The sequence below is a fragment of the Jaculus jaculus genome, chromosome 14 (genome assembly GCF_020740685.1).
Source record: "Jaculus jaculus isolate mJacJac1 chromosome 14, mJacJac1.mat.Y.cur, whole genome shotgun sequence".
Taxonomy (NCBI): Eukaryota; Metazoa; Chordata; class Mammalia; order Rodentia; family Dipodidae; genus Jaculus; species Jaculus jaculus.
The window spans coordinates 9,460,809-9,475,122 of NC_059115.1; the positions used below are offsets into that span (position 1 = coordinate 9,460,809).

Consider the following 14,314-nt stretch of genomic DNA (forward strand, 5'->3'; position numbering starts at 1 on the left):
CATGCTGAAGAGAAACACACATAAACACACACACACACACACACACACACACACACACACACACACACGGAACCTGGAAAAACCAAACCATACTCAAATACTAGTTAATACAAGAAAGGAAAGGTAAAACCAGAAGAACAACCAAATAAGAAAAATGGCAAAAATAAATACACACCTTTCAATAGTAACTCTTAATATCAACGGCCTCAATGCCCCAACCAAAAGACATAGGTTTGCAGACTGGGTTAGACAGCAGGATCCTTCAAGTTGTTGCCTCCAAGAAACTCACCTTTCTACAAAGGATGGACACTATTTTAGGGTTAAAGGTTGGAAAATGGTGTTTCAAGAAAATGGGCCTAGAAAAAAATCTTAATATCTAACAAGGTAGACTTCAGTCCAACATTAGTTAGGAAAGATAAAGAAGGTCACTTTATATTGATTAAAGGCACACTCCAACAGGAGGACACTACAATCCTAAACATATACGCACTGAACATGGGGGCTCCCAACTTCATCAAACAAACAGTATTAGAAGTAAGGTCACAGATAACACCAAACACAGTGGTAGTGGGTGACTTCGACACCCCTCTCATCAATTGACAGGTCATCCCAGCAAAAAATAAACAGAGAGGCATCTGAATTAAATGAGGTCATAGAAGAAATGGACCTAACAGATATCTATAGGACATTTCATTCAAATGCTGCAGAATACACATTCTTTTCAGCAGCACATGGAACAGTCTCTAAAATAGACCATATATTAGGACACAAAGCAAATCTTAACAAATACAGGAAAATTGAAATAATTCTTTGCACTCTATCTGATCATAATGGGATCAAACTACAAATCAATAGCAAGAAAAGCTATAGAGCATACACAAAATCATGGAAACTAAACAATACACTACTAAATGATGAATGGGTCAATGAAGAAATCAAGAAGGAAATAAAAAATTCAGAGTCAATGATAATGAGAATACAACATATCAATACCTTTGGGAAACAATGAAGGCAGTTCTAAGAAGGAAACTTATAGCTTTAAATGCCTATATTAAGAAATTAGAAAGGCCACAAGTAAACAATTTAATGCTTAACCTTAAAGCCTTGGAAAAAGAACAAGGAAAACTGACAATTAGTAGATGGGAAGAGATAAGAAAGATTAAGCAGACATCAATGAAATAGAAACCAAAATAAAATTAAAAAATCCAAAGAATCAATGAAACAAAGAGTTGGTTCTTTGAAAGGATAAACAAGATTGATAAACCTTTAGCAAATCTGGCCAAAAAAAAAAGAGAAGAGACACAAATTAATAAAATTAGAGATGAAAAAATTTTATTTCAGAGAGAGAAAGAGAGAGAGAGGGAGGGAGGTTGGTTGGTTGGCATGATGGCGCACGCCTTAAACCCCAGCACTTGGGAGGCAGAGGTAGGAGAATTGCCGTGAGTTCGAGGCCATAGTGAATTCCAGGTCAGCCTGGCCTACAGCAAGACCCTACCTCGAAAAAACAAAACAACAAAACAAAACAAACAAGCAAACAAAAAATTGGAGAAAGAAGAGAGGGAGTGAGCTCCAGGGCCTCTTTCTGCTGCAAATGGACTCCAGGCACATGTGACAGTGTGAATCTGGCTTTATGTGGGTACTTGGAAATTGACCCCAGGCTATCAGGCTTTACAAGCAAGCACCTTTAACTACTGAGCCATCTCCCTAGTCTAGGCGAGCCTCTTATTTGAGGTTCCACAAGCAGCTCTGGGAGGAGTAGGGCTCTGCAGACCCATTGCAAGCCCAATTCCCTTCTGTTCCCTGTAGTTGACAGCATCATTTCATCAGGCCTGCTTGTGAGTTCTTCGCTAAGTCTGTCACCTTTCTCTCAGTCTCTCAACCTCAGCCACAATACGCTTTGTCTCTGCCTGGATGGGAAGGATAAGGGAAGGTCTCTGTGTTCCTAGGCCTCTCCTTCCTGTTCTTCAGGCTCTGGGATCTGCTTATTTATGACAGGGAGTGACAGGAACGCTGCTGCATTCAGAACATGATCGGCCCACCAGAGAAACAGGTATCCAGTTACAGACTTGGACCCTAGGACACAGGGATCTAGAAGGATACTGGCAGAGTGCTGGCATGCTGTAAGCCTGTGGCACCGGGGGATAAAGGGACGTAGACGAGGAAGAGTCAGCACAGCCATTTGGTTTAGGCAGCTGGACTTATCTGGGTACTGAGGCATTCATGTCAGTGTGTATGAGGACAGTACTGGGTGACGCATGGCGACTGCCCGAAGGTCACACTCAGGAGACAGTGGACAGAGGCTGCTGCAGCTTGTGCATTGTGTCCACCGGAAACCCATTCCGTGGGCTCTGCAAGAAGTAAGTATAACGATAGGGAAGGAGGTGTAAGACAGGTTAAGTATGGGCACCCCCCAGCAACAGAGAGGGCAAGTTGAAATCAGGTCACGGTGGTAGGGGAGGCTCCTAAGGGAAGGACATTTGAGACTTCCTGGAGGAAAGGGGAAATCTGAGCTCCAGAAACAGGTGAGAAGGCACACAGGTGGGGAAAGCACACCTTGTTGGGAAGCTGAAGCAGTTCTGCCTGGCTGGTATGGGGAGGTGGGGTTCAGGTAGCATATGAGTCTGGGGGAGGGCAGGTCCAGAACAAGTGAGGAGTTTGGCTTACGACAGGACACCACTTTCAAATCACCATGTACAAATGACAACATTCATCTGCACATTTGAGGATAACTCAACAGCAGCTTAGGTCTGAATGATCTATACCTTAGCCAGCTTGTCACCTATGCAAGAAAGTTTGCTGCAGAAAGTGATCCACTGGATGGCTTCCTGCCATGGAATGACACAATCAGAGTTGGGTGGCAGAAAGAGCCCTGGAGGAAGAAACTGGAGGAGAGAATGAAGGCAAAGAGGAGTGAGGAAGGAAAGCCCTGATATCAGCCCAGGGGGAGGTGATGAGGGCTCTCAGAGAAGAGTGGAGAAGGAGAGCCAGGATTAGAGATGAGCCTGAGGTAGCAACGGGACTGGAGGCTGAGGTGTGAGGGCAGGTGTCAAGCAGCATCATGGGTAGACCGAGAAAGGTAGGAGGGTGTGATGGCTTCACCAGAGAGGCAAACCCACAAGTTGGCCTTGGAGTGAGGCACGAGTTAATGTGGAGGTGGGTGTGAAGGCACAGAGGCAGGGATGGGTGTGTATCCCTTCTGCGATGAGCAGCAGAGGAACTGGCAAGGGCAGCCACGTGAAAACACAGACCTGGGGTCTCCTGTCCCAGGGCCCTCGAGCTCCGACAAGACACTGGTCTTCACTCGCTCTAGCCCTGAAAACCCCAAATCCACAGCTCAGCTGTCCTCTGTCTGGGAACAGCCTGAGTGGAATATGGAAGGCAGCAGGAACCTTCTGGAAACATTGCCAGCTGGACAAAATCTCTGTGTTCAACAGGAGACTTCACACAGGTCCTCAAATACAGAGGTGTTTCCAGGTGGCCCCAGTCTTCCCTTAGGCACCTTGTCATTCTGTTACCAACCCATCTGGTTCGTGGCTCTTGTGGAATTCAGGGTTTTCTTAGGTGTCAGGCCTCAGAGGGAGGCTCTGCTCGGCAGGGAGCTCCCAGTCACTGCACCACGGTGACGTGGATCTTCAGGTGCACCATGAGAGCCGAGCTGCGGCTGAAGGCCTTCCCACAGTCGCGACACTTGTACGGCTTCTCTCCTGTGTGGATCCGCTGGTGCTCCACGAGGGAGGAGCTCTGAGTGAAGGCCTTTGGACAAACCTTACACTGATAGGGCTTCTCTCCTGAGTGGATCCTCAGGTGTCTGATCAGCGCCGAGCAGTCGCTGAAGGCTTTCCCACACGCCTCGCACCTGTACGGCTTCTCCCCGGTGTGGATGCGCTGGTGTTGCGTCAGGTGGGTGCTCTGGCTGAAGGCCTTGCCGCACTCACTGCACTCGTAGGGCCGTTCCCCTGTATGCACCCGCTGGTGCTGGGTGAGGTGGGTGCTGCGGCTGAACGTCTTGCCACAGTGCTCGCACCCGTATGGCTTCTCCCCAGTATGGATGCGCCGATGCTGGGTCAGGTGGGTGACTCGGCTGAAGGCTTTCCCACACTCTTTACACGAATGGGGCTTTGCCCCCGTGTGCACAACCTGGTGCTGGGCCAGGTGCGTGCTTCGGCTGAAGGCCTTCCCACATTCGGTGCACGCATAAGGGGTTTTTCGAGAGTGGCTCTTCTGGTGGGCCTCCAGGGCTGAGGTGTTCTGGAATGTTCTCCTACATTTACCACACCTGTAGGGTGCGTATGTGTCCACTGTCCCATAACTGTCCGATGGACCACATTTCTGCTCTGCAGAAGCCTGCTCTTGGCAGGGGAAGTCTGGCCACACGTTCGAACTGCTTCCTGAAGCATCAGACGCATGGTCTGCCTGGTCTTCTAGGGCATCCGCATGCGGGCCCAGAGCTCTTTTGAAATCCATCTCTTGGGCAGCAGACCTCATCCAGGTTGCCCCTAAGAGTTGTCCCCGACTCTCTGAGCCTTCCTCAGGTTCACAGGCACTGACAAAGGTGGATTTAGGGGAACCACCTCCCATGAAGATTTCAGTGGCCACATCTTGCGGCCCTGACTCTTCTGAACTTCCCTGCTTGCAGCCTGCCTCTTTAGGCTCAGCTCCTGGCTCCCATCCTGAAACCATCCAAACCACATTGTCATTTCTCCTCTGTCATGGCTTGTCACACCAAGCCACCCTATGTGTCTGCCCCCCCCATCACTCTGTAAGGGTACATGTGGCCTCATTTACAAAAGGAAGTTTCTCCTCTAGTGTCTTGTACGACAAAAGGGTGCAGGGCTGTCTTCCCACACACCAGAACTGCATCGCTGCTCTCCTTTCTCCTCACCTCCTGAGTCCACCGCCCTCTAGGGGTCCTGACCTGGCTAAAGTGAGAAGGAAACCCTCAGCTGGAACTGACAGGAAGGAAGCAAGAGCACAGGAGGCTGGTGCTCCTCAGACACTTCTCATGAAGGGCTCAGCTCGGTGAAGTCCAACTCTGTCTCCACACTCAGTCTCTGGGTCAGATGGGTCTGCCGGGGCTGTGATGACTGGCTGAATGAGGGAATCAATCCAGATGCCCGTGACTGTGAAACTTCCCACAGTAGAACCCCGGGCAGAGACCTGCTGGTGGTAGTAAGTGGGTAATGTGCCCACCAGGCCTCTCAAGCTCCCAGGAGGCACGAGTGCACTGACAAGCCCTTCCTGGGTGCAAAGAGTGCCTGCAGGTAGTCTGCCTGCCACAACTTGTGGATGGATCCCACAGAGGAGTGACAGCTGCTGCTCTACCACTAGGCACTGACCAGGCCAGTTCTAAAGCCTTGACCCATCTCATTCTCTCCTGGGCCTCCGTTTACCCATCTGCAAGTGAGGGATGGGCTACCACTTGCTTCGCAGGGCTGCTGCCCTTGCCGTGTGCTGGCTTCAGGTTCAGTGTGTGATATCTATTGCCTCATTTCCACTCCAGAAGGAGGTTCTCTGTGGTTCCACCACAGAGGAGGAAACTGAGGCCCGGCTGAGGAGTACTTGGTACAGATCAGGGTTGGCACAGAGAGGCTGAGGAACTTATGTCAGATTGCAGTCAGTTGGGACTTTGGGAATTCTCCTCCAGTACTCCGCGTTCCTCAGCCTCTCTAGCTACCGTTGGGCATATCTTTCTCTTTCTTGCCCCCACTTCCTCTCCCCAAAATGCACCAGTCCAAATATACTGCTGAGTCTTTGCCCTTCTGTGCCGTCAGCCCAGAGCCCTTCCTCCAGAGCTATTTGCCTTTTCTCTATAGCCTTCGCCACCGCACTGAGAGGAAGGGACCCGTTCCTCTCCTTATCTATGGGGCCTCTGCCTGGCACCGCTGACAGGGCTAAGGAAGCACCCAACTGCCTCTTCTGGAAAGGTCTCTTTTATGGTTTAGGTGTGAAATGTCCCAACAAGCTCATGTTTTTAACACTTAGTCCTCAACTGGTCGCCCTATTTTGGGAGCTTGTGGATCCTTTGAGACATGTGGCCCAGCTAGCAGAAGCAGGTCGGTGGGGGCAGACCCTGAGGGTTATTCCTACATTCCGGCTGGAGCTTTTGGCTTCCTGGTCTACCAAGATGTGAGGTGCCCTGCCATATGTCCCAGCTGCCACAGATCAACCCGCTCCCACAGACATGCTTCCCCTGCCATGAGGAACTGATACCCCTTGAAACGAGGAGCCAAGGTACCTCCTTCCTCCCTTAAATTGCTTCTTCCAGGCAGTTTGGTCACAGCACAGAGAAAAGTAATTGACAGAGTCTGTACCTCAGGGCTCAAGGCATTATCCTACATGTGTAACTTCGTGTTCGGCCTGTGCCCAGCAAACTTCAGGAGTCCCACACGAAGGTGGGCATTTACAACCGCGGCTAAGGCACAGACAGGAGACTACGTGTGAGTGGCCCCCACCCCCCACAGCCTGCACCCCCACGCCGCGGCCCCGGCTCTGCTGGGGGGACACCTGCCGGCTGCTGCCCCTTACCTCTCTTGTCCAGCAGCTGAGTCAGACCCTCCACCAGCAGGGCCGCTTCGTCCCCGCTCTTGGGGCGCTGGGCTCCCACCCAGGCCTGGATCTCAGGGGGCAGCACACCCAGGAACTGCTCCAGCACCAGCAGCTCCAGCATCTGCTCCTTGGAGCAGCACTCAGGCCGCAGCCACGCGCGACACAGCTCCCGCAGGCGGGCCAGCGCCTCGTGGGGGCCGGACGCCGCCGCGTAGTGGAAGCGCCGGAAGCGCAGGCGCGCAGCCTCAAGGCGGGCGCTGGGGCTGGGGCTGCATTCCCGGCCGGGGAGGAAGCCGGCTTCTTCCTCTTCCTCCTCTACCTTCACCCGAAGGAAGCTGTCCTGCTCCCAGGGCACTGGGCTCGAGGGGCACTTGGGGGCGGCCATTGGGTAGCAAGCAGTGCTTGCTGAGCCACAGGATGGCTGGAGCCTCAAAACTCGGTCTGCAGCCACGTCAGCGTGCGGCCATCACCTGAAAAGAAAGAGGGGAGGTGTAGGTCTGAAGTCTGTGTAATGCGGTGCTTTCACAGCCCAGGTTCATTTCTAATTTTAATCAAAGGATTGAATAAAAAACGCAGAAGGATCATTATTGAACTATTGTATTTATCGAGGGAAGTACCGAGCCCAGGAAAAGCACCCATGTGGCTAGAGATCCCATGTGGAGGCCTTAGAGTGATGGGCTGTCTTCCAGCTCAGGTGAGCCAGACAGGTGGTTTAGGGCTAGGGGCTGTATCAGGAAGAGGTTAGTCCTCACACCAACTCTCAGGGGCTGAATGTGACCAACCACAATGTTTAAATCCTATGAGAGAGCTCCCTTCCAGAAGGGGTCCTCGTTGTTTGTGGAAAAACAGGCCTAGGGAACTAGGCAAAAGATAAGTCAGATCATCTAGCATGTGCAGACTTTCCTGCCTTTTTTACTTTCAGTAGTCCAGGCACCTTAATTGTACCCCCTCTCACCTGGAGATGTGATTCACTCTCACAGAGACGCAGATTATCCTGAGGACCAGGGCAATGCCCACTCGGGGCTGAGCATGGTTCTCTATGCTGGCTTTCAAAACTTCCATCAAACCTTATTTCCATTTTATATGAAAACAGAGGGGGAGGCAGGCATGGTGGAGCACATCACAAAATAAACTTTTTTTTTAGCCAGGTGTGGTGCACACCATTAATCCCAGGTTTTAGGAGGCAGAGATAGGAGGAACTCTGTGAGTTCAAAGCTGTCTGGGATGATAGAGTGAGTTCCAGGTCAGCCAGGGTTAGAGTGAGAACTTACCTCCCCCAAACAAAACCAACCAACCAAACAAACAAAACAGAGGAGGAAAAAGTTGCTTCGAAGTTTTCCAGATAAGGGGCTGGGAAGATGGCTTCAGCTACACAGCAAGTTTGAGGCCACAGTGGGATGCATGAGATCCCGTATTCAACCAAGCAAGCAAATGACCCCAAAGCAGGCTGGAGGTGGCTCAGCACTTTAGGCACTTGCCTGCAATACCTAATGACCTGGGTTCAGTTCCCCTGTACCCATGTAAAGCAAATGCATGCATGTGGAGTACCCACATAAAGCCAGATGCACAAATGGCGCAAGCATCTGGAGTTTGTTTGCAGTGGCAAGAGGCCCTGGTGTGCCCACTTTCTCTCTTTCTCTATCTCACAAATTAAGTAATAAATTATTAATTAAAAATTTCTGGGTGTGGTGGTGCATGCCTTTAATCGCAGCACTTGGGAGGCAGAGGTAGGAGGATCACTGTGAGTTTGAGGCCACCCTGAGAATACATAGTAAATTCCAGGTCAGCCTGGACTAGAGCAATACCCTACCTCAAAAACAAAACAAAACAAAATAAATAGGGGCCGGGGAGATGGCTTACGGGTTAAGTGCTTGCCTATGAAGCCTAAGGGCCCTGGTTCAAGGCTCGATTCTCCATACCTACAAAAGCCAGATGCACAAGGTGGTGCGCGCACCTGAAATTCTTTGGCAGTGGCTGGAGGCCCTGGTGTACCTATTCTCTCTCACTCTCTTTCCCTTCTGTCTGTTGCTCTCAAATAAATGAATAAAAATAAACAAAAAGCAATAAATAAATAAATAAATAAATAAGTAAAAAACAAATAAAAGATTTAAATGTAACAATTAAAGAAATGAATTTCAGAGCTGGATAAAGTGCTGCTTGTCATGTGCTCTGAGTACCTGAGTTCAGATACATGGACTCAATGTAAAAGCCAGAAGCTGCTGTGGACTTCTGTAATTCCAGCATACCTGTGCCGAAATGGGAGGCAAAGGCAGGAGAATTTTCCAGAAGCTCACAAATGGAGAGGAATGGTAAACAACAACGAGATCCTGTCTCGAAACAAGTAGAAGGCAAAGACTCACCTGGAAGTTGCCTTCACACACATAATGGCATGCACATACCCACACTTATACACGTTCTCACATAAACACACACATAATTAAAAAAAAGTTAAGGGCTGGAGAGATGGCTTAGTGATTAAGCACCTGACTGTGAAGGCTAAGGACCCCAGTTTGAGGCTCGATTCCCCAGAACCCACGTTAGCCAGGTGCACAAGGGGGTGCATGCGTCTGGAGTTTGTTTGCAGTAGCTAGAGGCCCTGGCATGCCCATTCTCTCTCTTTCTATCTGCTTCTTTCTCTCTCTGCCTGTCACTCTCAAACAAATAAAGAAAATGAACAAAAAAAATTTAAAAAAAAAGTTAAGAAGGAAAGCAAAGTTAAATGCTTGAAGTGGAAATGCCAGTAAGTAAATTGATACATATTTACCTATTTTGTAATGAGTAATAGATTAAAAGTGCAAAAAAAAAAGTTTAAAAAAAATGCTTAAGTCTAGATATGGTAGCATACAGCTGCTATATCTCATTACTTGTGATGCAGGTTCCAGATCAGCATGGGCTACATAGTGAGTCCTTATTATTATTAAAAAAAAAAAAAAAAAAAGCTGGGGCTAGAGAGATGGCTTAGTGAGTAAGATGCTTGTCTGCAAAGCCAAAGGACCCAGGTTTGATTCCCCAGGACCCACAGAAGCCAGATACACAAGATGGTGCATGTGTCTGGAGTTCATTTGCAGTGGCCAAAGGATCTGGCATGCCTATTCTCTCTCTGACTCTAGGACCAGGAGTTTCAAGGCCAGCCTCGGCTACAGAATGAGTTCAAGGCCAGCTTGGGCTACTTACTGAGACCCTATCTCAACAACTATAAAGAGGGCTGGAGAGATGGTTTAGTGGTTAAGGTGCTTGCCTGTGAAGCCTAAGGACTCATGTTTGACTCTCCAGGTCTCACATGAGCCAGATGTGCAAGTGCACAAGGTTGCACATGTGCACAAGGTGGCGCATGCGTCTGGAGTTCGACTGCAGTGGCTGGAGGCCCTGGTGTGCCAATTCTCTCACTCTCTCTTTTTGTTTTTTCAAGGTAGGGTTTCACTCTAGCCCAGGCTGACTTGGAACTTACTATGTAGTCTCATGGTGACTTCAAACTCATGGCGATCCTCCTACCTCTGCCTCCCAAGTGCTGGGAGTAAAGGCATGTACCAACATGCCTAGCTCTCTCTTTCTCTCTTGCATAAAAAAAAAAAAAAAAAGGCCAGTCTATTGGGCTTGCCTAAAAAAAAAAAAAAAAGAGCTGCGAATGGTGGTGCATGTCTTAGTCCCAGGACTTGGGAAGCTGAGTTTGGAGGATCACAATGAGTTCAAGACAAGCCTGGGGACTACAGAGTGAGTTATAGATCAGCTTGGGCTAGAGTGAGACCCTTGTCTCAAGGCAAACAAGTCAACCAACCAACCGACCAAAAAGTAACAAGAAAGGTGCAAAGACAACTCAGTTGGCAAAGGGCTTGCTTGAGTCGGGTGTGTGGCACACTCCTTAATTCCAGCACTTGGGATGCAGAGGTAGGAGAACTGTCCTGAGTTCAAGGCTACCCTGAGACTACAGAGTGAGCTCCAGGTCAGCCTGAGCTAGAGCAAGACCCTACCTCAAAAAAAAAAAGTGCTTGCCTGGAATGCCTGAGGAGCTGAGTTCAATTCCTAGAACACATGTACAATTGCCAAGAGTGGTGGCGCTCTCTTGTAATCCCAGCTCCGAGGAGGAGGACACAGGAATATCCTAGTTACCTAATTGGTGAGCTCTAAGTCAATGAGGTCCTGTGTATACATATGTGCATGTGAACACACACATTAAAAAAAAAAAAAGGCAGGAGTAGGTAGCTCAGTGGTAGAATGCTTGTGTAAGGTCCTGTATTAAAAAACCACTACCACACACGTGCATGAAACCACAACCAACAAAAACAAATGGAATACAACCTCTCCCAGGAGATTCCAGCTCTCTGCTTTGGACCAGTGTTCTTCCTTTCCCTGTCGTTTACCAGTCTGATCCATGCTCCATCCCTTCCCTCCCCTAAGTGTTTGTAGCTCTGTTCATTCTCCTTGGACCAGGCCCTGCTAAGAGAAACTACTCTGAACAGACACAGGAAGCCCGAGAAGGAACATGGCCTTGGCCCAGTGAGAAGGGAATGTCAGTAAAGCAAGAACACGATCCCAAAACCTTTTTTTTTTTTTTAAATTTTTTTGTTTATTTTTATTTATTTGAAAGCGACGGACAGAGAGAGAGAAAGAGGCAGATAGAGAGAGAGAATGGGCGAGCCAGGGCCTCTGGCCACTGCAAATGAACTCCAGATGCGTGCGCCCCCTGGTACATCTGGCTAACGTGGGTCCTAGGGAGTTGAGCCTTGAACCGGGATCCTTAGGCTTCACAGGCAAGCGCTTAACCGCTAAGCCATCTCTCCAGCCCCCAAAACCTTTTGCTTCCAAATCTTTCAACATATGTACTGGTCCCTAATTCCTCTGTAACACTTACTTGGGCTCTTTTTACTTTATCTTATTTTTGAGAGAGAGAGGATGGGGGTGGAGGGAAGGGGGGGGGAAGGGAGAGAGAGAGAGAGAGAAAGAGAGAGAAAATGGGCACACCAGGGCCTTTCAGCCAAGGTGAATGAACGCCAGACGTGTGCGCCCCCTTGTGTGCATGTGCAACATTGCATGCTTGTGTCACTTTTGCGTCTGGCTATACATGGGATCTGGAGATCCGCACAAGTGTTCTTAGGCTTTGCAGGCAAGTGCCTTAACCACTAAGCCATCTCTCCAGCCCTCTCTCTTTTTTTTTTTTTTTAAAAAAAAAACATTTTTATTTATTAGGAGAGGAGAGGGAATGAAAATGGATACACTAGGGCCTCTTGCTACTGCAAACGAACACCAGATGCACTGTGTATCTGGCTTTATGTGGGCACTGGGGAATTGAACCGAGGTCATCACGCTTTACAAATAAGCGCCTTTAACTGCAGAGCCATCTCCCCAGTACTTGTCGACTTGCCCTAGGTGTAACCAGCACATGCGCTGGCCTTTGCCCCTGCTGTTCATTTGTTGTGGAATCTCTCTGCACACTTGATTCATTCTCCTGGTTCTCCAGGTCTTATCTTAGCTGCCACCTCTGTGAGCTATCCCAGACGCCTGCTAAATCCTGCTGTCGCTGTGCCCTTGGTCTCTTTGCCTTGTCAGTTCTGGGTAGTGACAGCATCCACAACATGTGCATGTGAACCATGCTAAGCTTCAGGCTGCACCCCTCCTTTGCTGAGCTCTTAAGAGGATAAGACAATCACTGAGAAAGATGGCTTTTTCAGTTCCCAGTCTCAGCTTGCACCTAGACTGACAAAAGTACCTACCTCCGAGTGTGCTATGAGGTTACTGGAGGTGATCCACAACAACTGTCCTGCACAGGCCGGCCACACAGCAAGCATGCAGTAAATGTCCACTCTGATGCCTTCCACAGCCCCTTGCCTCACGTAAGCGACACGGAGGAGGAGTTACCCTTAAGGCCAGCCCGGCTACATGATCACTGGTTGTCCAATTTCAGCTGCAGACTTAGCAATAACAAGGCACAAGTGTTCTGTTACATACTTGGTAAACGCCCTGCGGATCACACCAATTTCAGGTCCTCCCCAACCCCCCGGACAAAATCTCACTCATTCTCATACTCATCTATCCTCCCTCCCTCCTTCCCCCAATCTGTCAATATTACTTCAAAACATACCCATATCTCAGGATCTCCCATCACCAGTTCAACGAAGCAAAGGAAGCCTTCAACTGCACGACTGTGTATCATTACTCCACCACAGCCACGGCTAATCTTGACCACCCTCTCTAACACATAGGGTAATTCCGGTCACTCCTGACATCACCGCCACACACCCACCCGCTCAACTCACACGACCCACTTACAGAAGCTTGTCAAGCGGCTCTGCCACCCCGCGCTTCAAGTCAGCCACTCAACGTGCACCCACTGCAGCTGCGTTACACAGAGCCACATCAGCCTGGCACCTTCCGTGCCAGCCCCTCCGCCCAGCGTTTACTTGTTACCCCGTCGCTCGTCCCCACACTTGGGTGCACAGGTCGCGCGGTGCTGTCAGGCACTCACAGGCCGCCAGGCGTCTACGTCACGGCCCGCGACGGGCCCCTCACGCACGTCCACCCTTTACGTCTCGCTCTGACCGCCGCGGGCGCACGCAGCCTGGAGCCGAACCACCTCTGCAGGGCGCCCCGAAGACACTTCCGGAGGCGCGGGTGGCGGACTAACCCCATCTACGCCGTCGCTCCCGGGAACTACAACTCCCAGCACGCCCAGCGCGGCAGACCCCCCCCCCGGAGCGCTCGTCAACTGGTACTACAAGACCCAGAAAGCGCAGGGTCACGTCCCGGGGGCCGCTGGGAACTGTAGTCCCGGCACACCGGAGCGCTGCAGGGACCGGAGCTGAGCGGGGCGGGGGTGGCTGCGGACCCAGTGCGCAACTTCCTGAGAAGCTGGACGTTGTGCAGTTGAGGAAACCTGTGTGGGGTCTACGGTGTCTGAATGAGAGGTGAGGGGTTGTAAAAAAGATACAGGACTAGAGATGTACACAGACCACTCCCCAACCTGCCTGGACTCTGCATGGAGTATCCAGCAGCTTCCAGCCCAGACCCTCTCAAATCCTCCGCAGGATCCACCGCAGCCTATTCAAGTCTTCTGAACTCCACACTCGGGACTGCCGGGGGAAAAGATTCAAGACACTCCCAGTGCCTCAGTGCTCCAGTTGCTACGGGGAGTAAGAATCAATCATTCTCCTCTTCCTCCTTAGGTCACCAGACTACATCCTGCCAGGGGCTACCCCAAAAGGTAAAGTGAGAACCCCGAGTCCTCGGCACATGATGCACAGAGGTGAACAATAAATGACAAAGGCAAAACAAACAAACAAACAAAACAACAACAAAAAAAACAGTTGGAGGCCTTCTGTCCTGGTGGGAAGAATAAATCTGTGAAGTGCCTTGGGGCGGCTTGGAAACATTAATTAATTAATTAGAGAGAAAGAGAGAGAGACAGAATATGGGCATGCCAGGCCCTCTAGCCACCTTAAATAAACTCTAGACACATGTGTCTCCTTGTGCATCTGGCTTACCTGGATACTGGGAATTGAATCAGGGTCCTCTGGTTTTGCAGCAAGTGACTTAACCGTTTAGTCATCTCTCCAGTCTGATTTGGAAACATTTAGCATTGAAGATTCTGAGGCCAGTTGAAATTTCTGCAAGGGGGCGGTGGGAATCTCAGAGCGCACTGAGATACTTCCCACAGCATACTGCAGCTTTAAAATATTTTTTAAAAAATGTTTTTATTTATTTGCGTGAAACAGAGGTGGTGGTGGTGGGGAATGGGAACACCAGGGCCTCTTGCAACTGCAAATGAACTCTAGAC

The 14,314-nt window shown here is 49.9% G+C and overlaps 1 protein-coding gene across 3 annotated transcripts; it reads right to left on the reverse strand.

Annotated features, from left to right (window-relative positions):
- Positions 1 to 1,592: 1,592 nt before the first annotated feature.
- On the reverse strand, positions 1,593 to 13,130 carry Zscan22 (zinc finger and SCAN domain containing 22). 3 transcript variants are annotated; one of them, XM_045133423.1, is made up of 4 exons: positions 13,007 to 13,130; positions 12,255 to 12,452; positions 6,526 to 7,016; positions 1,593 to 4,670 (listed from the first exon to the last, which is right to left on the reverse strand). In XM_045133423.1, the coding sequence occupies exons 3-4, from the start codon at positions 6,929 to 6,931 to the stop codon at positions 3,607 to 3,609; spliced, it is 1,470 nt and encodes a 489-aa protein (XP_044989358.1). In that variant the 5' UTR covers positions 6,932 to 7,016; positions 12,255 to 12,452; positions 13,007 to 13,130; the 3' UTR covers positions 1,593 to 3,606. The 3 variants fall into 3 exon arrangements, with proteins under 3 accessions (XP_044989358.1, XP_044989359.1, XP_012807812.2); XM_045133424.1 differs by having other exon boundaries at positions 12,949 to 13,009; XM_012952358.2 differs by lacking the exon at positions 13,007 to 13,130 and adding an exon at positions 12,811 to 12,966.
- Between the last annotated feature and the right edge of the window lie 1,184 nt (positions 13,131 to 14,314).

What these genes read in the sequence shown, in the direction of transcription:
- Zscan22 (XM_045133423.1), bottom strand. Translation starts at nt 6,931, where the DNA reads ATGGCCGCCCCCAAGTGCCCCTCGAGCCCAGTGCCCTGGGAGCAGGAC. An exon ending in TCAGCTGCTGGACAAGAGAG is followed by an intron (nt 4,671 to 6,525) that starts GTAAGGGGCAGC and finishes GGATGGTTTCAG; the next exon opens with GATGGGAGCCAGGAGCTGAG.